At 41.3% G+C, this 21676-nt stretch overlaps 1 protein-coding gene across 1 annotated transcript in view; it reads left to right on the forward strand.

Annotated features, from left to right (window-relative positions):
• Positions 1–10725, forward strand: part of stk17a (serine/threonine kinase 17a) — a 50049-nt gene extending 39324 nt beyond the window's left edge. The window contains exons 3-7 of the mRNA XM_026180291.1: positions 4235–4382; positions 4877–5003; positions 5094–5142; positions 7594–7773; positions 8799–10725. Of these exons, the coding sequence (XP_026036076.1) occupies positions 4235–4382; positions 4877–5003; positions 5094–5142; positions 7594–7773; positions 8799–9171 (877 nt within the window). The 3' untranslated portion in view covers positions 9172–10725. The remainder of the gene's footprint in view (positions 1–4234; positions 4383–4876; positions 5004–5093; positions 5143–7593; positions 7774–8798) is intronic.
• Positions 10726–21676: the final 10951 nt, after the last annotated feature.

Genomic DNA, 21676 nt, shown 5'->3' on the forward strand with positions numbered 1-21676 from the left:
GTAAAAAGACCACCACCCTTCTAATTACTGCACCTCCTGAGCTAAAGTGGCCCTTATTGAAAATCGTATTGTTTTCTTCTTCAGCCTCTTGTTATTTATTTTATCTTCCATTTTGTCCTCATACACAAACACCTGTAAAACCTCCTCTTACACTGTATTAATTTTCTTAGGACATCACTGGCTCCCTCGCTCTCCCCTGCATGTGTTCACTTTCGAGCCACTTGCTTTCGCTGCAGGTGATTATTGAAGTGAACTAACTGCATCTTTGTACATAAAGTGGAAAACTGTTAGATCACTCAAAGAACTTTCCATTCTCATGGGCCCATTATGGGATAATACTGATACTAAATCCTGAGTTGCCCCGTGTGTGTGTGTGTGTGTGTGTGTGTGTGTGTGTGTGTGTGTCAGATAAAAGTGCTATGGTATGGATAAATACACTGTATGCATGTTGGAGTCTAATTGGGTGAATGATACTTTTAGTAGAAAGTGTTACTCTTCTTCATTGTCCTCCAGGGTCAAATGACCTGGATACACCTGCAATGTATTAAGTCTGGCGTATCAGACTTCTCACAGCAGAGCAGTGTGTGTGGCACCACACTGCATTCATATCTGTCTGATCCTCTGAGAAATGAGGTTTCTCTCAAACTTTTGAATGCACCTGCAGTTGTTAACCAGGTGTGTGGCCAACAGCTTAACACTAAACATTCCCTCTGCTTTGGCCTAGTTATTAATCGTTAATTTTTCATTTCCGGTGCTCTATTTTTTTCTGGCACTTTCTCCAGTCACACACTGCTTTCTGCACAAAGTTATTTATGAAGACACTGATGTTTAAGCTGCATCACTGCCTTCATAAAACAGTGGGCTATTGGCCTTTGTCACTTAAGTGAAATCTGTGGGGTTTTGTGATTCAAACTGGGGGAGAAATAATTAAAATATCTAATTAAATAATTAAAAATCTTATATATGTCCTTGTGGTTGTGGAGCTGAAACGGATATTAGAGTTTCTCCACTGCGTGCCCATTATGTAGGCTCTGCGTTATCCATGTTTGATTCATAAACCAAAAAATGCGATACTCATTCAATACTAAGAATGACTTTTGGATTACACATTAATTTGCAACAGTATAAATATGACGCACAACTTTAACAAGATTATAGTATTAAACAGTTGATCACAATTATTAATCATGATTAATATCAGCCAACACACAGTTAACATTAGCCCTTTACGTATTAGAAATTACCCAATAGTGACGTGACACAAGGGTAGGAGCTAGCAGCTATGGCTAATAAAATAATAATGGCGCTAGGAAGCAAACTTTATCAGGACTGGCCATTTGTAACTGTAGTAAACAGTTAATGAAACAGGAAAACATCATTATTTGTGTCTACAAAGTCTTATGTTTCTTCTAAATTTCCAGATTTAAGCTGAGAAAAGTCTACCAGCAGCTAGATAGAATAAAACTGAATAGGGCTTTATTGTCATTTTAAATGAACAGTGACATTGTGGGTGCTCCACACCAACTGTGGGAATAAAATATAAATCGTATTGACAGTAGGAATAAATAACAAACAGCAGAAATATGTATACAAACAAGGAGTCTGGAGGTGTGGGATCTGATTGACCTGAGGCGCTGATCAGAGGGCAGCAGGTCAAACAACACCACCGCCTCAAACACTGTGATGGCCCCTTGAAATATATAGCAATGAAATATGCAGCCAGATCAGCAGAAGCACAGCACTACCTCAGACAACCTAAAAATGTTGTTTTGGTTCTTTTGATCCTTTGTATTACATCAAAGAATCTTTAAACATCTGACACATATGTATTTTCCCCACACTAGATGAAACAACAACAACAATAGTGTCACTGACGTTATTTTTTGTATAGATTTGTCACATTTTTAATACCCATGGTGTGCCCCTTTGCTAAATTATTTTTTTGTCTCAGTTTTTAGTATCACATCTTGAAATGGTCTGTAGCACAAACATTCATTCATTATGCAACCATTTTTCCATGTAATCATTATGAAAAAGGCCGTTAACTACATAAAAGAGAAATGAAAAATATACAGAGAATCACCTTACAAACCCCAGAGACACACCTACTGAGTGCCAGACACCTGCCTGATCACCTACCTCAGAATTCTGTACAAAAGTGAGTTTGCAACTTCTTAGTTCACCTTCTGTTATGCAAAGGAGCTGCTGTCAGTGAAATCCTGCAGTTGAAGTTAAAGGGAACTTCTCTGCATGGGATTGCTGTAGCTCAGGTGTAGTAGGTCATAAACTAATTGGAAAGTTGGTGGTTTGATACCTGGCTGTTCCAGTCATGGTAACACCAAATTGCCCTCCGATGCATCTGTCAGAGTATCAGCGTGTGCAAATGTTAAAACGAAAGCACTTACTTACTAACCCTAACCGTACCCAGCAAGTGCCTTTTCTAACCATTCGCTGTGTGAATGAGGACAAGTTGCATAAGTGCTTTGAGTGCCCAGGTAGAGTAGAAAAGTGCTACTTATGAACCAGTCCGTTTACCATCTGCAGATACTGTTTACTGGCTTTGAAAGTGATGGTGCACCTGCTTTGATGGGCTGAAACTTGAAACTCCGTCTGCTGTTGATTTCAGTAAATGGATGAGCCACCACCTCCCCTGTCTGTATATTTGCAGATGGGCAGACAATGCTGATGGTGCTCCACTGGAAAGCACAAGTCTGGCTTCAAAGCATGCTGTTTTCTTAGGAAGTGTAAGATTTATTCATTCTTTCTTTAAGCTGATGCCATTTTTCTGTTGCACTCAGCATGATGCCATGATGGAGAGAAAAGGGTAAAAAACAAAACTAGCTTATGTACTGTTCTTGAGACAAAAACACATTTGGTATGACCACACCTCTAGATGTTTTCCCACCATTGCCAAGCATGGACGGTGTATTTGTGCTCGTCTGTCTGTCTGTATGCATGTCTCAGTGTGAAAATAATACACAGTAGCTGATGGACCTAGCTACCTGGCTGATTTATTTAAAAAAAAAAAAAAAGCCAATGCACAAGTGCCTAAATACCCATATGTCCATCTTTTATACTGTTTATTGTAAAAATGACAGAGACCACTGCCAGCACTCTTGGCACACACTTAGAGAGGACGAGAGGTCAGGGCTGGCAACTATGTATCACAACCTTAGAAACAGTGTTAATGGGGTGAGATTTGTAGCATTCATAAATAAAAAACATGTTTTTCAGTGTCATGAGCAGACCTTTTAAACTTGAAGCTTTATGATATCCAGTGTTTTTTTTAAAAATGGTCCAGGAAAAGTAGACTGGTCTTGGAGACTGGAATCTGTTGGTCAGGTTGAAGTTTGGGAATTTACAAATGAAAAACCAGAATTGCTCTTCTGGAAATGTTTGACTTAACCCTTCACTCAGGTCCTGGATCTCAATGTGTGAAGTGCGTAGTTATACTGTAGCTGGGCTTCAGTAGTGCCTCACACCTTGGTCAGTGTTCAGAATGGGTTTCCTGTCAGGAACTGTGACATTTGGCTTTGATTAGGACTCAACAGTTCTAACCCAGACTTTTCTTCCCAACCTGCAAACCAAAAACGCAGTCACACAAACCTCTTCCTTCTCCTCTCTGCCTTCCTCTGAGATAAAGCCTAATTCACCAGCACCCTAAGGGGACCCGTTGTCTATTCCTGACTGCCCTCACTTTATATTTTGAACCGAGTTTATTGAGTTTACATCCGGTCAGAAGAAATTTAAGTTAGATGTAGAGGTTCAGTAAGTTTGACTGTTTGTATTTTGATTACAACCCTTTTTATTTGTGTGCGACTGAATAAAATAACAAGTTATCACCAACAGTGTAAATGGCCCCATTCAAGCTCATAATTAGTTTGCTATATTTGGATTTGATGTGCTATTTCTGCCTCCACCTCCAACAAGTCAGAACACAGACAGGTTAGAGAGGGGGTTATTTCTGCTGGGTCTTGTGGGATTCACCATACAAAGTAATCACGTAGGAAAAGCTTCATATTCATTTCGGTCAAATTATGGATGAAACAAGCATACAGTCTGTAGTTTGGGTTGCTGCAGTTCCCTCCTACAGCCAACCCCAGAATTACACATTGAAATGTTTGAAGGTCTGCAGGCCTGAATGGTGTAAGATACTTTGACACTGACACATTACAGAGGGCCAGTCAACAGATTTGCAACTGATCTGTCCCACGTCATGTGTCTTCTGTTGCAGTGCGGCTGGAGGAGAAATTTTCAATCAGTGTGTGTCAGACCAAGAGGATGAGGCCTTCAGTGAGGAAGATGTGAAGAGGCTCATGAGACAGATCCTGGAGGGAGTGGCCTTCCTCCACCAGAACAATGTAGTTCATCTTGACCTAAAGGTTTGTGGACGCACTCGTGACTCTCCACCGTCTCCTTTACTTTGTGTCACTTGTGTAGTTGATACATTTTCAATCTTGTAAACGAATCCCTGATACATTCTTTGTGTAAACATCACCATGACACAAAAAGTCTATATGAGTCTAACAACAACTGAACTTCTATCTCACGTGGAGGCAGAGGGAAACATCTGTATTTTGAATGACATCTGCCCCAGTGAAATCAGTTTAAAGCACAAATTGAGTATTTCCTGTGTGAAAGTGATGGGCAACATTTGCACAGGCTAAGGTTTGCCTGGGTTATCCCACAACACAGTTCAAACACATAATTATTAGGTAATATAACTGTGCATGTGATAGGAAGTGCTTGAAGTGCTACTCAGTTCTCACTCTGTAGTAAAATGCTTTGAAGGTCAGCCAGTGGACTCCATGAAACACACACAAGTTAACACAGTTTAAAAAGCTGTCTAACGATAACACGTGTGCTGTCCTGTCAGCCTCAGAACATCCTGCTGACGAGCACTTCTCCTCTGGGTGACATTAAGATTGTGGACTTTGGTCTGTCCAGGATGGTCAGCAGCCACCAAGAACTAAGAGAGATTATGGGAACCCCAGAGTATGTTGGTGAGTTGTTGCTCAGCCTTGCTGCTACCACCTTACAAGAATCGAACACTGGGGTGATTCTAAACAACAACTGTCTGTTCGTCTTCACAGCTCCTGAGATTCTGAATTATGAGCCAATAAGCACAGCAACAGACATGTGGTAAGGAAAGTCCTATAGTGGTATACTGAGATAAATTTCATGTGGAACAAAAGGTTTTGAAAACTTGTATTTGATGAATTTTGCTAATTACCTATCGCAGCAGTCACACACAAACAATTTCCTCAGCTTTCTTTCCAGTATGAGCTTCATTTGAGTAGAACTTTTAACTTTGTTGCCCCCTACTGGCAGTATGGGTGATTTTCAGGCAATGTGCTTGTCTTCAGCAGTCTTAAAATACATATAAATATTAGGGGTGCAACGATACACAAAATTCACGGTTCGGTTCGGTTCGATACTTTGGTGTCACGGTTCGATATTTTTTCGATACAAAAAAAATATTCATGCCTTTTTAATTTGTCATTTATTAAATTTTCACGGCACATTCTGCACCACATCTCTGTGCGTTCATCATTTGTTTGAAGCCAGCTCACCTCCTGCAACTACTTTTCCGAGAATACGTGCTTCTTTTGTGGTTCGGACTCCTTCTGACATTTCTTTGGAGGTGGAGGAACATCACAGTAATTGCTTAAAGGAGCTTCTTCGACATCTTTAAGAGTTCTAAACAAATGTCTGTCCTCCTCCTGAAAATCTTATGTATGCAAACACACGTTGCAACTTCTTATCTTGTGCGTGTTTTTTTTTTTTTTTTTTGACAGCGAATGCGCACCTGCGGACCACTTATGTGCAGCCCTGGTTATTTAGCTCGTCATATTGCAGCCACAGAAATATTTTGTCCATGAAACCATAAAGCTGCACTTTCTTTTTGCCTTATAGTCTGATTTGTCATAACTTCTCCGTTTTGTGGTAAGTTTTTCTTTGGCTGTCACTTCTTCACCCTGACCTGTCTTATTTGGCTCAGCAGAACTAAAATATAAATCCTGCTGCTTTTACACACGCACTCACATAAGCTCAGCGATTCTCTGCGCGATCAACCTCTCACATGTTTAAGCTGCGGGAGATTTCACTTGTCATGTTTGCATAGTAAGCTAACGATTAATAAGACGATGTCAGAGGAATTGGTGCACAAATTATCATCACTCACAGATCAGTGCTGTCGCTCTCTATACACAGTTCGCACGATTGCAAAGTGAAAGCAAAAAACAAGCGCAAATTCAAACGCGATTTCAATATGTCACATATTGACAGCGGCTCATCGATGCCAATGACATAATTACCCAGCTACATTTCCGAAAGAATGCAAAAGCATTGACATATATTTTTCCTTCCTACGATAGGCCGACGGGCAGGGCAGAGATAGATTTTGGTAGCCCGACTGGAAAAATCGCTAGCCCCAGGACGTCGGGCTAGCGATATTGCGAGCCCTGTATCTGATTGAGGAATCACTCATCTTTGGAAAAGAGAGTTTATTACAGAGAAATGGCTCTTTCCAAAATAAAAGCTATACTATCCGCTTCTTCTGGGCTATATTCTCAGCAGCATATTAAACATATCAGGTCCCCATAAGGAGAATCCTGTGCTAACAGCTGTCTAAATGACTCGGGTAAAGCTTGTAGCATGCATGCTTGTTGTTTTTGTCTGCTTCCACTTGTCTTTGCACTAGGATGATGTCGGAGTAAATGTGCAGTCATATTCGTTGTGTTCCCACTAGTGCTGTCAGCGTAAATCTCGTTGAAATGACGTTAACGCCACAACACGGCAAATCTCCGTTAACGAGCTACCGCGGATCGCCCTGAGGGTGGGGCTAGACGGCCAACACGTTAACGAGCTAACTGCGCTAACACACTAGCTCCCACCCATGTAATTGAGCATTGCGTGGCACATCCAACATGCTGTTTTACTTTAGTCCATGACTCGCTTACCTTCAGGGTCATACGTCACATGAAAACCAAAATAATTTCAAACACCAGATCTGAATGAGGGTGGGGGAGGTCCATGTTGCAAGGAGAGCTTAACTTCTGTCTCGCTAGCTTGCCCTGCGCTCAGTGAATCTGCACTCGACTGCTCCGCCTAGGCTGCACTGTCGAGCGCAGATCCACTGAGCGCTCAACACAGACAGCATCATCCGAAGGAAAGTTGATAAAATAAATTAAAAATGTTGTATTGTTCGATACATATGCGTACCGAACCGAAAGCACCGTATCGAACGGTTCAATATCGATACAAATATCGTTGCACCCCTAATAAATATGTTCATCACAAAAAACATCAGAATCTTTTACAAAGTCTCAAAAGGCTTGAATCATACAAACACTGAGACACACACATCAGTGTTTGTGAATGCCGTCCATCAGTTTTTGCTGCTTATCTGCATGTACGTCGTATCGTTGGACTGTTAACTACGAGAGTACCAACAAAACTGAAGCCGAGATCCCAGACATGAACTTTGATTGTTCACCTTTCTAGCTTTGTTGTCATAGAAACAGTATTCCTTGTTTTAAGTGTTGCGTTTGATCGCACTCGAAGCCTGAATATTTTGCTTTGTGTGTTTAGGAGTGTTGGTGTGCTGGCATATGTGATGCTCACAGGAATCTCTCCATTCCTGGGCGAAGACAAGCAGGAGACGTTTCTCAACATTTCCCAGCTCAGTGTGAGCTACAGTGATGAGGAGCTTCAGCAGCTGGACCCAGCTGCTCTGTCCTTCATCCAAATGCTGCTCCGCAAACACCCACAGTCAGTCACAGAAACAACACAGTTCACTCTAATGTGGCCTCAGAATGTGGTATCATTTTTGCCTTTGTGTATTTCTCTTATCTTTGGAGCTTAATCAGCATTTTTTATAACATTTGACCTGCTATGACCAGTTTAAGATAAATGGCTGACTGCCGCTGAAACAGAGTATGACATGTCTTGATGCACGCTCAATCATCCAGGTAAGTAAATCTCCAAAAGTTGATTCTGTTCATCTGGACGTAGCATTTGTTGGAGAAATGTTTCGTCACTCATCCAGGTGACGTCTTCAGTCTCAGCTGACTGCAGGTTTCAATCTTATAAACAGTACATTTGCATAATGACTGAAACCAGCCCACTGAAGGAACAATGGGCTGGGAGGTCAGTTCCTTAATCATAATTATGCAAATTCTCATGACCATTGATCAAAACCCACTGATCAATGGCCATGAGTACCATTCACAGAGTTGGGGAATGGCTGCAATCACAGCACTGTAAGATGGTGACAGATGCACCCTTAGGCCCCCTCCTCCATTCAGAGATGGTCTTTCCCTTTTCACGTAAATGGCCTCCTTGACTCCGCGCTCAAACCAGCGTTCCTCCCTTTTCAGGATGTTACATCCTCATCCTTGAAAGAGTGTCCACTGGCCTGTAGGTGTAAATAGACTGCAGAGTCCTGGCCTGACCAGGTGGCTCTTCTGTGTTGTGCCATCCGCTTCACCAGAGGTTGTTTGGTTTACCTGATGTATAAATCCTGGCACTTAACAGCGTAAACAACAATACTCTGTTTGTGTCGGGGGACCCGATCTTTAGGGGTGGACCTTTTTCTTTTTTTTTTCCCAGTCATTATGCAAATGTCCTGTTTATAAGATTTGGGGAAACCTGCAGTCAGCTGAGACTGAAGAAGTCACCTGGATGAGTGACGAAACATTTCTCCCACAAAACGCTACGTCCAGATGAACAGAATCAACTTTTGGAGAGTATGACATGGATAACTGTTTCACGTGTGGGTCTGTGTTTGTATCCAGGGAGCGGGCCACAGCCGAGCACTGTCTCACACATCCGTGGCTTCAGCCCACTGAGCCTCAGGACAACCAGACAGTGGAGGAGATCCTCTCTGTGGAGGAAGAGCCCAGCTCCACCAGCAGCTCCACCAGCAGTCCCGAACCTCCCACAAGTACAAGCTCAGCTGAGGAAGAGGATGCAGGGGAAGTTCATGGCCCGCTGACAGAGGAGCTGATAGTCATGGCAGCCTACACCCTGGGTCAGTGCCGTCAGTCCTCCGCCTCCAGCGTGGAGGAGGCGGCCCTGACTGCTGAGCAGAAAGCCATTTCCAAACGCTTCAAGTTCGAGGAGCCCTTCAGTGCTCTGCAGGAAGTCCCTGGAGAGTTCATCTACTGACCCATTACACGCACCAGCAATCTCACCGAGGACAACTTAGTGCTGTCACATTACCACACAAACCCTCTTAAATATATACTGTAAGTATATAATCAGATACTGTTGCACAGTCAGTCTCTTATTTCAACTGTTGGAACTTTTTAAGAACCTGCAAAGCCAACTTCACTTTACCCTCCTCCTCCTCAACACCTCCTAAAGTAACTACTGTAGCTTGATGTTGCATTTTATTTGGTTTGCTGTTGTAATGACTGACAGAGTGTAGCGGCAGCATGACACACTGTTTGCTCCCATTTGATACCAAAAGAGAGACCTCCGCCTCAGTGTGTTTGAGCAGAATTCACATTCTGGGAATAGGAGCTGTAAAAGCTGTCAAAGACCAGCACAGATACGTACACGCAGACCTGTACACAAACGTTTCCAACACTGATTCAAACTGAAAGTTCATTTTTGGCTTAAGATGACAGAACACCGATTGCCACGCCTGTTTTGTAGTTCTGGATCACAAACAGTGGGCATAAACACGAGAGACTGTCATATGAGAAAAAGCTACAGAACAGCTTTTTTATTGTTATTTAGTTAAATGCAATTTAAAGAACTGCTTGCATAATAAAGGAAAGATATAAAATGCTGGTGCTATGCTTCTAAATTATTTCTAAATGCAGCCATTATTGTTCCTGCTCTCTTATTAATATGACTAATAAAAGTCCTTGTACGCTTGCAGCTGGCTCTCTAGAAGTAATGCAGTGTAGTTTATATATCTGGATTCAAACAGAGTTTCCGTGTGAGCCATCAGACAAGAAGCATCTGAAGACACGTGCTGTGGTCCTTCCTCTTAGGCCCCCTGTGAGCCAATGGGGTTTGAGTATGAGTGCCACTGTATGACTCTGCAAGCTTTATTTATTTCACCTTAGCTCTCAGATAAAGATTACTCAAACATATGATCTCTGGTTTCTATTTCCGCTCATTTTATTAATATTTAAGATTTTTAATTTGATGCCAGCAAAATATTTCAGAAAAGTTGGAGCATGCAGAGTGACTGACAGGAAATGTGTTGCACCCTCAGAGCAGCCTGGACTCATGACCTCAGCAGGAGGGTGGTGGCTAAATAAAGCACACACATAAGCGATGTGCAGTTGCCAGCGATCAAATCTCTGTTGGCATGTTTGCATTTCACTGAGCCTCCTGTGTGTATTTGTATTTAGTGCCATGCGCAGAGAACGATGGCCTCACTTCTTGCTGTTTTTCATGGTTATTATCAGCAGTAGTAGTATTTCTGTATAATGTTACAAATATTACTGAGATTTTTTCAAAAATTTGTGTTAGTGTAAAACAATATGATTTAAAGACCCACGTCACATAGAAAACCTTCCTTTTAGAAAACAGACTGGTCTCCTCAGGGTTCAGTCCTTCCTGATGTGGACACGGATCATTTCCAGCTTGGACATGGAAGCGATGAACTCTCCAGGCTTCAATTGGGTCTGTCCTGTGAAATTCTAAGCTAAACAGATTTGTACATGAATGTGCTGTGCTGTAAATAAACACTACAAAAGTGCTGAAAGTTGTCTTGTTTACTGATTAAACCAATAAGTGTTCTGTGGAGAGTGCTCTGTAGTTTTTGCACTGTATTTTAAAAGCTTGTGGAAATGCAAAGATCCAGATAAAATGCTCTGTACTCCAAATTCAATGTTATTTACACAGCACCAAATCACAACAACAGTCGCCTCAAAGCGCTTCATATTGTAAGGTAGACCCTACAATAATACATACAGGGAAAAACCCAACAATCTCATGACCCCCTATGAGCAAGCACTTTGGCAACAGTGGGAAGGAAAAACTCCCTTTTAACAGGAAGAAACCTCCAGCAGAACCAGGCTCAGTGAGAGAAGGAAGACAGGAAGACATGCTGTGGAAGAGAGACAGAGATTAATAACAAGTATGATTCAGCACAGACAGGTGAGTGAACAAGAAATACTCGTGCATCATGGGAATGCACTGAGTCAGAAGATAATCCAGCCAATCAGAGCATAGACTGTACTGCATGTACAAGACAAAAGAGACAGCATTATACTCGCCCAGTTAGAAGTGGGTGTGTGGCCCACAACTGTAGCTGTGACTGTCACGGGTCCACTTTCTATTGGCCAGATGTTTATTGTTTTGTGACACTGGAGCAAATGTCTGATTGGCAGCGGCTTTGTTTTTCAGCATAATGATCCCAAATAGTAAAAGCATACTTGGATTAAAACGCACACACAATGAAAGACAGCGAGCCATGGTGAGGCCTCCCCACAGCCCAGAACTCAACACTGTTGAAGCAGGGTGCTATTTGTCAGCAAAAACAGAAGCACGCATGTGTGTCATGAATTATGTGCAGTAATGTTCAAATGTGTATAAACTGTTGAATGACTGTAGCCGTTTGCAAACAATCCTACTTCTCCCATCATCTTGATGCAGAATTCTCATTTTCATGTCTTGAGCTGGAGCATTTCCCCCAACGGCCACAAGATGGAAGCAGAAGTCTCTATTTGACATGGTCCATATATTGTGGCAGGTAAGATTAAAAACGTATTTTTACCTGTAATGATAATCTCATTTTAATTGTATATATTTTTCTATTACTACCAAATTTCATGAGCATGGGTTTTGTTTATAGTGGAATTGTCTTTATTTAAATCTGAAAATTCAAGGACAGTTCCACATAAACTAAAATACTAAAAATGCAAGCGTCACTTGCATTCCCCCTTAAATCTTTTTTTGTCTACTTCCTTTAGGGATCTAAATCATCTGCCGCCATCTCAGCCTATCCCCAGCATCCTCCTCTGTCACACCAACCTTCTGCATGTCCTCCTTCATTGCATTCATGAATCTTTTACATTCATGGTGTTCCTCTTTTGCTCCTGCCTGGCAGCTCCATACTCCTCTCCACCGTTCCTCATCTGCACATGTCCAAACCATCTCAGCCTTGCCTGCTCTGACACACTCCGACATATTTCTGATCTATTTGTTTCTAATCCCGTCCGTCCCGGACACTCCCAGTAAAAATCTTTATACCTGCAGCTCAGCCTCACGTGTCACGTCATAGCAGGTGTCACTATCATCGCATAACCCTTTCTTTCACTCTTTCTGCCATCCTTTTGTCACATATCACCCCCCATCTCCACCCACTCCACCCTGAACTCTGCATAACATCCATCCTTCTTCAGCTTCCACATGTTCAGAGTTAATGTATAAATGTTGGTTTTATAGTGTCACCAGTTCAGCAGCTCTATATGGTGTCAGGCACGGAGCCGCTAATTAAAGCTGACACCAATTACCCTGCAACACACACACACACACACACACACACACACACACACACACACACACACACACACACACACACACACACACACACACACACACACACAGAGTGTGTTCTCAGCTGGTCCCAGTGTTAGCAGGATGATGCTGAGCTCTAGTCAGCTTCTGTCTCCTTACTACGCTGCTGTTCATTAGTAAATAGTGAATGGACCAGTACTTAAATAACACTTTTCTACTCTAAGTGAGCACTCGAAGCACTTTTTGCTATAATCCTCATCCACCCAGTTGCACACAAATGTGCTTTCCCCCCCCACCTAAGCACCTTGTTTAACACTCCCAGACAAACATGCACCAGCAGACGCATCAGGGCAACACAGAGTTCTCCATCTTATCCGGTAACACTTTGACATGCATGGTGGAGTAGCTGGGGATCTAACATTCAATCTGTCTGATTAGTAGATGATCCACTCTACTGACTGAGCTATAGCCACCCACAACAATACTGCATGGATCTTTAATGTAATGCTGATTATTTTGTTGCATGCGTTTGACTTAATGTTTGATTACAGTAGAGTTTCTCTCTACGAGTTGTTTTCTTTTCTTCATTGACATAAAGCACTGAGTGATTTCTATTTGATAACTGCATCCAGCAGGCTTCTCCATTTTCACTCCTGCTGACAACTCTGGTAGAGAAAATCGGGACATGGTCTCATAGTGTGTGTTTCAGACTTTTAAGGACATCCATGGAAGCTTATGGCACTACCCTACATGTTGAAAAACATGCTAAAGGGACAGGCTTAGTTAGCAAGCGCACACACGTGAAGGTGTGCAATTTACAGACAAATGCATTTGCCACAAGCTAGTGCGCTCCTAGTGCCAGACTTAAGCCCAGATGAATGAGGAGGCTTGCATTAGAAAGAGCATAAAATCTTTGCCAAACCAAATATGTAAATCATCAAAAGTGAGATTTCCACACTGGGTTGTTCAAGGCCTGGGTTAACAATAATGGCAACTATGCTGTTGTTGTGCAGAAACAAAGGAAAAGTTCAGTATTTGCTACTTAGTGCTGAGTAAGAGACTAATAATGTATTAGAACTTCACTCAAGTCTGCAGCTCAGAGCAGGTAATATTATTTATAAGATATTTCCACGAGAAATGCTGCAAAAGGCACCAGATTCCTGAATCTCTTCCAACGCCTGCTCACAGTCTCCATGCCTGCAGCATCAGGTCAGCATTGCAGGAAAACTGATGGTGAACACACAAATGCATGTTTCTGTGGCAGATTATCTGTGGTTCTAAATGGTTTGTAAATCTTCCTCAAAAGGGTCACAGACCTTGTAAAAGTGCAGTAAAGGCCAGATGAAAAGGCTCGAATCTCTGGACACTATAAATGTGTCCTTTAGATGTCATTCTAAATTGAAAAGCAGCTAATAACTACAGTTATCAAATAAAAAGAGAACATAATGCTGCTTGGAGCAGTAGATGTGCCAAGATAATGTCTTGTACTGGAAATCTTGCATGGCAAAAAAAAAACCCTCAATTGCTAAATGTCTTCGATGTTACTGGGTATTGGTGTTCTTTCTTATTGTTATATTTCTGTTGCTATGTATAAAAATGCTGTGCTAAATGCATTAGTACACAGAAATCATTCAGACATCTACCCAAAGCTTTAAAAGCTCTTAACATGTGATAAACCATGGAACCTGTCTGTCCAATCATTTGATTGTCTTGGACATAGGATATAAAACATAATAAGTTAAAGAAAAAGAAAATTCACTACTTGAGTAATTTGCACTGGACCAGCAAGAAAAACAAAGATTTGTGTGACATCAATCCTCACCTTTGAAGAGAGGGGCTGCAAATAAGTACAATTTAAAAAAGGTTCTTTTTCTTTTGCTTACAAGGGACACTTTTATCAAACATAAGTCTCTCTGATAAGGCACGTAAAGTATCGAGCATCTAAATAAAGGTAGTAAAAAGACAGTCGGGCTGTTATCAGCAGTTATTTATATTTCTCCTGACAGCAAAAAGTTACATTCCCCAAGACCGAAGCACATAAATCAAATAACAACGTGAAGGTTGTGACAAAGAGCCCAAATAATCTCAAGTGACAAAATCATCTTCAAGAGTGCAATCATCCGTAAACCCTCGACTGCTGCAACTGCCTGTCACGCCAGACTCATAAATCACTGTCACAGCCAAATGGAGATTATGGAGATATATGTTTACTTTAGTATCACATCAATGCAGCGCTGTCTGTGTTTCATTTTATGCTTTTCTTTCCTTTCTCTCCCTCATTAGACTTATACATTACCATTAATTCTTTCTCTGCAGATCTCTGCTGTCTGAGCTGAATCTCATAATTCATTCTCTCTTGCTCTCTCTATCCTCCTCTATTTCCTCCTCTTTCTGTTTTGCATTTGTGCTCCTGTGGGATCCTTTATGGGGTTAACTATAACACTGGAGTGTTTACATCCTCTGAGTCCCAGTAATTACTGCATCACGGTTCAGTCATGTAATGGAAACGCCGGAAATGAAAGACAGGAAATCCGTGAGGAGATATCTCTGTCTGTCTCTGATTGTTTTGACCCAGAACTGTTTTTCCTATTAGCACTACAACCCATTCAACCCATATCAGAGGCTAACAAGGCAGGGTTTCATCTTATCCAGGTAACTTTGAGGTTAGCCTTGGGTTTTCTGCATTACAAAAGTGTTTCACTTCTTAATCAGGAATCTAACCTGCTCCAGAACACATTCAATTCACAGATTACAGATGGACAGGTATGAAATCACCACCTACTGTCCAGTCAATTCTCCAACTGGAAGGCTCCCTGTAGAGGTCTTCAGTTCCTGGAAGTCCTGGAAGAAATAAATATAGATTCTTAGACACAACTTTATTCCTTGATTTTTTTTTTCTTTTAGGCAGAAGAAGATTCTGCAGTTGAGAGAATGAAGACTAAAACTGTCGGCAGCAGGTTGTGTTCCAAGTTTCTGTTTAAAATCAGCTGGAAGCTCCTGTGAATAAATCCATCTTCCTCTACTCAGGAGCTCAGACACCTCTAAGAACTTTTACCACTGGAACATCGGTATCACTGGATCAGTATTCACCTCAGCTCCACTGCACACCAGACCCAGCTTGTCAACCTTTCCTGCAGCCTCCCAGCTTGTCTCAAAGTCTTGGTCCACTAAGCTTAATCAGTCAGTCAGCAAGAAAAGAACATCCAAGACCTTCTACCCTGTTGCAACAAAGATGGCCACTACCTCAGTCAATGCACCAGCTTAAGGTATTCAATAGGGATCAGATTGCCGAGTCACCAGGCAACCCAGTGCAGACTGAAGAAGCCATGCAGTATCTGCAAGGTCCATCACCTTCACATCTTACATGAGGAAAGCTCATACAAATTCTAAAGGTCTGTAGAACATATCTGGACAAGCCCACAGATTACAAAGGAGTCCTCCTTAAGATACTCAGAGACTTGCTCCACAACTAAAGTACACATCTATCAGCATGATGAGCTTACCATGCTCCTCTCCAATGCTACACTGACACTTGGTATCTAAGGTGCAGAAAACAGCTTGGCCTTAAGCATGAGCCACCAAGATGTCCAAACTATTAGCAGCCCGTCTCTATCGTTCCAGATATCTCCTGCAGCCAAGTCTCATAAGACCTTCCAGACACTGCAGCTTTCACAGCTAAATTCCTTGGCCTGAATGACCATTCCTATCCTGCTGCCATTCTGACAAAATATAAGCACCTCAAAGATCTTCCCTTGCAGTCCTTGGAACATTTCCATCCTTTGTTGGTGCTGATCAAAGCCATGTTATAAAACCTATTGCACCAGTAATTCTTGAGCCACCAGCATGTCCGGCTGCCATGAAGATTCACATTGGATGGACCAACTCGGCTTGTCCATAACAGTGCCTGGCAGAGCTAGAACTGAAACAAATTGTGGAAAAACTATGGCAGCCTGATTTTTTACCTTCCTTATGTACTGTGAGAACAAGTAACCAGAACCAGAGAGGATCAAGAAGCCATCAACCTTCTGGAGGCCAAGACGAGCAGGATAGGGGTCAGTATTATCCTTCGCTACACCAGTACTGCACAAGGAGGGCTTTTTCTGCTTCCAGGCCCCTAAAGAATCTGTGCCTTGGAAACATGGAAACACATGTTGCAAAGTATCCCGATAACTCAAAAACCTGTTTTATTTGTTGTTATCTATCTTCCACCTGGAACTAGTTCAGAGTTTCTATCAGATTTCTCAGACTTTTATGTGATTTTGTGCTGAGATCAGGAAAAAGAATTATTGTTTGTGATTTTATCATCCATAGACACTGAAAATGACAGCCTCAACATTTACCAGCTACCTGAATTACTTGACTCCCTGGTATATCTCTAAAACGTGCAGCTTAAAGCAGATAAGTCATAAGCTGGAGAGGACATGGCGTCTCACGAATCTAGTAGATCTGCATTTAACGTTTTTTTACTGGAATAGTTTGTTGCTCTATAATAAAAAGCCCTCCATAAATCTGGTATATCTAACCATTAATCAGTGACTGAAAAAAATAAGAACAACCCTAGGTTTCTTTTATGCTCCTCTTGTTGCACCACAGGAACAGTGAAAGAGGTTTATCCTGTGGCTAGAGTAGCTCCTGGTGAAACATGGTGTGTATTAGGGGTGGGTTTTGATAATCGATTTATCGATTAAAATCGATTCTGGCTTGGATAACGTGATATCAATTCATTAAAACCCTGAATCGATGTTTTAATATAAATTTATTTTGCCCGAAATGCCAGAATCTCAGGTGAAACCTCACAAAATTTCAACAACCACCAAACAGCTAAAACAGTGAATGAGAGCAGGAACACGGATTCTGCACAAAGAGGTAAACACAAAGCGCCGACCCGCCGACGCATCAGAATCAGTGAGATGTCGCCTTTCTCACCCGACGGCACGGACACGGTCGCGGCTGAAAGCTGACAGCTGCTGATTCTGATGTTTCGGCGGTCTGAGCTTTGTGTTCATGCCCTTTTTGCGCTAATTCTAAAGCTGTTAGTTTTATCTCTCTCCAAACAATATTGACCGAACAGCAGCAAAAGAAGATCCAAACTACGCTTCACATAAACATCATCATGGATTCACTCTGACTTTTGCTGTTTTGCTTTCAACACGATAAAAATCACATGTCATGCACAGCTCTCTCTCTCTCCCTCTCCTTCTCTGTACTTCAAGAACAGTTTCCTGTCTAAAAATCAGTTTTCTGCATTATTCGCTTGCTTGTTACGCACAAGTTTACCGTTGTTTACAGGCTGTCGGCCACTGTTTTTTCCTTTTACTTACTTCCGAAAAGAAAACCTAATTTCTGCTGTTCAGTGGGCTTCTGAACAAATTGAAACTTTTTAATTCAATTCAATTCAATTTTATTTATATAGCGCCAAATCACAACAAAAGTCACCTCAAGGCACTTCATAGATACAGAGAAAAACCCAACAATCATATGACCCCCTATGAGCAAGCACTTTGGCGACAGTGGGAAGGAAAAACTCCCTTTTAACAGGAAGAAACCTCCGGCAGAACCAGGCTCAGGGAGGGGCGGGGCCATCTGCTGTGATTGGTTGGGGTGAGAGAAGGAAGACAGGATAAAAGACATGCTGTGGAAGAGAGACAGAGGTTAATAACAGATATGATTCAATGCAGAGAGGTCTATTAATACATAGTGAGTGAGAAAGGTGACTGGAAAGGAAAAATTATGCAAAATGCAAAACGCTCAGCCCTGTCTCTAATAAAACCGCTGTAACGTCAGAGGCAATGTTCATATGTTGATTAATGGTTTTCTTTCGTTTTTGATCTACTGCAGAATATTTTTATAAAATCCCTGGAAAATCACCTTCATGTTTTTCTGTGTTTTATCTTCAGCTACTTTGACACAAAGGCATCTGCTGTGATGCTCACACCTTTGATAAAGTCTTGCGAGTGTCAGCTTCCTTTTTATAGATACAAGAAAATGTAAATGTACTGATCTGAATTAGAATATTTCTGACTGTCTGAGGCAAAATTTCCCAGATACAAATCAAATTGAATCGCATTGTGGATCGAATCGTTTCGGGACCTTGTGAATCGGAATCGAATCGATTCTAGAAATCAGTGACGATACCCAGCCCTAGTGTGTATATCTCAAAAGATGACAATGTTGGAAGGCTACAGCCAGAAGAAAGAGATTCAAGGCTGGACCAGGCAGTAACAACCAGTGTTGGGGAGTAACGGAATACATGTACCACCGTTAGGTATTTAAAATACAAAATACAAGTAACTGTATCCTGTTACAGTTACCGTTTAAAAAGGTGGTATTTAGAATACAGTTACTTTGTTGAAATAAATGGATTACATGGCGGTATTTTCCTGTTTCATATTGTCGGGGGTCAGGACTGTTCGGGTTATGTTTGATCTGTTCTGTTGCAGCGTTACGGTTGCCATGGTTACAGGGTGACGCTCTCTCTGCCACTGTGTGTTTCCTGGGTGAGAGAGCGCCTTTTTGTTGTTGTGCTAAGCTAATAGGCAGAATGCTACAGGCATCTCCCTAAAGAATGTAGCCTGATGGGCAGTGTAGTCGTGCTGCAGGGAGAATGGACCCGTTATGTGTCTGTGAGCGCGAGGAGGGAGAAAAAGGAGAGTGAAAAAGTAGAGTTATCATCGAGCAGAAACGGGAGCTGGAAGCATGTAAATATAATAATAACCACTGTAACCACGTTACTCTCATTGAACGTAACGGAATACGTTACAAAATACATTTTGGGGCATGTAATCTGTAATCTGTAGTGGAATACATTTTAAAAGTAACCTTCCCAACACTGGTAACAACTGATTGTGGTTAAGACCTCCACACTGGAAGAAACAAAGCAAAATAATATTGATGGTTTGGGAGTCAAGGAGGCCATTTACACGAAAAGGGAAACCATCTGTGAATTGTGGAAGGGGCCTAAGGACACATTTTTCATCATCTTACAGTGCAGCCATTCCCCAAATCTCTGTGAATGGTACTCATGATCAATTATTATTAATCAATTGTCTTTGATCAGTGGTTGTTGACTAATGGTCATGATAATTTGCATATTGTTGATCAAGAAACTGACTTCAGAGCCCTTTGTTCACCAATGGTGCTAATTTCGGTCATTATGCAAACGTACTGTTTATAATGTTGGGGAAAGCTGCAGTCAGCTGGAGATTGAAGAAGTCTCTTGGATGAGTGACGAGACGTTTCTCCCACTGAAAACGCTACGTCCAGATGAACAGAATTTCATTTCCTGGATGATTGAGCATGCATTGACACATTTTGCAGATGTGGTCCGCCCCCCTTGTACCAATCTCATAAGCACCATTTTGAGATGCACCCTGGCGTGATGCTGCATTCACACCTAGAAGCAATTAAGTTAGATGGCTAATATGTATTTACATGTAAATGTGTTAATAATGTCTGTTTAAACACGTCCTGTGATTATTTTCATGTTGACTTGAAATAAAATATCTCCCTCTGCTGGCACTGCAGATTAATGCAATTTACTGCAACTTGTGCATGTGCGTCTATTTTATGTTCTGGAGAGACAAAGCGTGAAATGGACATGATGGACCGCTGTGTCTATTACACGCTTTGCAGTGATACTGGGTTGATATACATGATATGACCTCCAGTTTGCTCTGACGAATGCCACAAGCCTGAAATATTAGCATGTTTGTTGATAAACTTAATAAATTTGTGTAATTGAGATTTTTCAACTACTGTTTTATCCTCGTGATAACTATTACCCTTTAGGACTCAATGCTAGATTATTTTCCCCTACTTTGACAACACATAAATGTAGTCAGGTGTTGCATAAAAACCATGACATGCATACCACCTTGGAAATTTTTCTGCAATCATCAAGCTTAATTTTCTTCTGTGGTCTTTCAAGCCTTTTAAAATTGCTGAGCTGTATTCCTTCCTTTGCTGAATGTGCCAATTTCTGATAGGTTTATTTTGTTTTTTCAGCCTACTGATGGGTTCCTTCACTTGCTTTAACATCTCTTTGGACCTCATATTGAGATTTCGAGCAAAAAACTATCAAATACTCTGTAAAAATCCAAGTAATGCCACCCGGCCCTACTCCCTAAACTATTCAGCCACAGCTGAACGAAAAACAGTCCAACAGTTACAGATTAAAACACACTTTTACATGGGAAATTTACATGCTCATAAAAACTGGACCTGTATAAATTATAAACTACAATTGTCAAATTTCATATCCAATGATATTATTTCTATTTGACCTCTGTTATGATGTTGGATTTTTTGGTCTGTGATGTGGTTTTTTTCTTCCAATTTTCACTATGACCTGTAATAGTACTGTGACGTATAACTTACACCAATGAAATGCTTGGAACCTTTGCATCTCTTCTGATAGCACCATTGTTTTGGTAAAAAGAAGCAGAATAAACTATGCTTGTTATTTAATATTAAATGTATTATATCTCTATGTGAAATGTGAAATGACATCGTTGCTTTGTAAGTGTAGAGGTACTTTATTTGGTACTCGAAGCTTTAAGTATGAACAAACTGCAAGTAGCTACAGACAGAGAGGAGAGGAATGGGAGGCAAAGTAATAAAAGGTTCTGACAGTGATAAATCACCACTGCCTGACTAAAACGTGCAGATTACCTGCAGAATATGACGGATCTCAGCAGCAACTATGAGACTGATACAGAAGTAAACTCGAGCCAAAATTAACATGCATGTAAAAATCCAATAACTTTCTTCAGATAAGTGCCACAGAGTTACATTATTACACCCTTTTGTCTACAGACTACATCTTCACTGCGTCTGGTGGGAACAAAAGCATATTTCTCCCACTCTACTTTGTGCATTAAGTCCAATTTTAAGAACTTAACATTAGCATGCATTAGTGACTTGTCAATCACAAAGCACCTTCAATCATACATCATTTTACTGTCTGTTGTGTAATTGGGCCATACTTTACTTACCAGAGTTCGTCGAGATTAAGGGAGCAGTGGAATCATTTTCTTTGGGTTTTCTCTACAACCACAGAAGTTCCTGTTGGCCACTGGAGCTGATGCAGGTAAAAGACACTTTTACATAGACTTCATTTTTTAAAATGAGAAGCATGCTTTTTCTTTATATAAAGACTATGGCTGTGCTCTGACCTTGTCAGGAATTCTGT

Source organism: Astatotilapia calliptera, chromosome 9 (genome assembly GCF_900246225.1).
Source record: "Astatotilapia calliptera chromosome 9, fAstCal1.2, whole genome shotgun sequence".
Lineage (NCBI taxonomy): Eukaryota > Metazoa > Chordata > Actinopteri > Cichliformes > Cichlidae > Astatotilapia > Astatotilapia calliptera.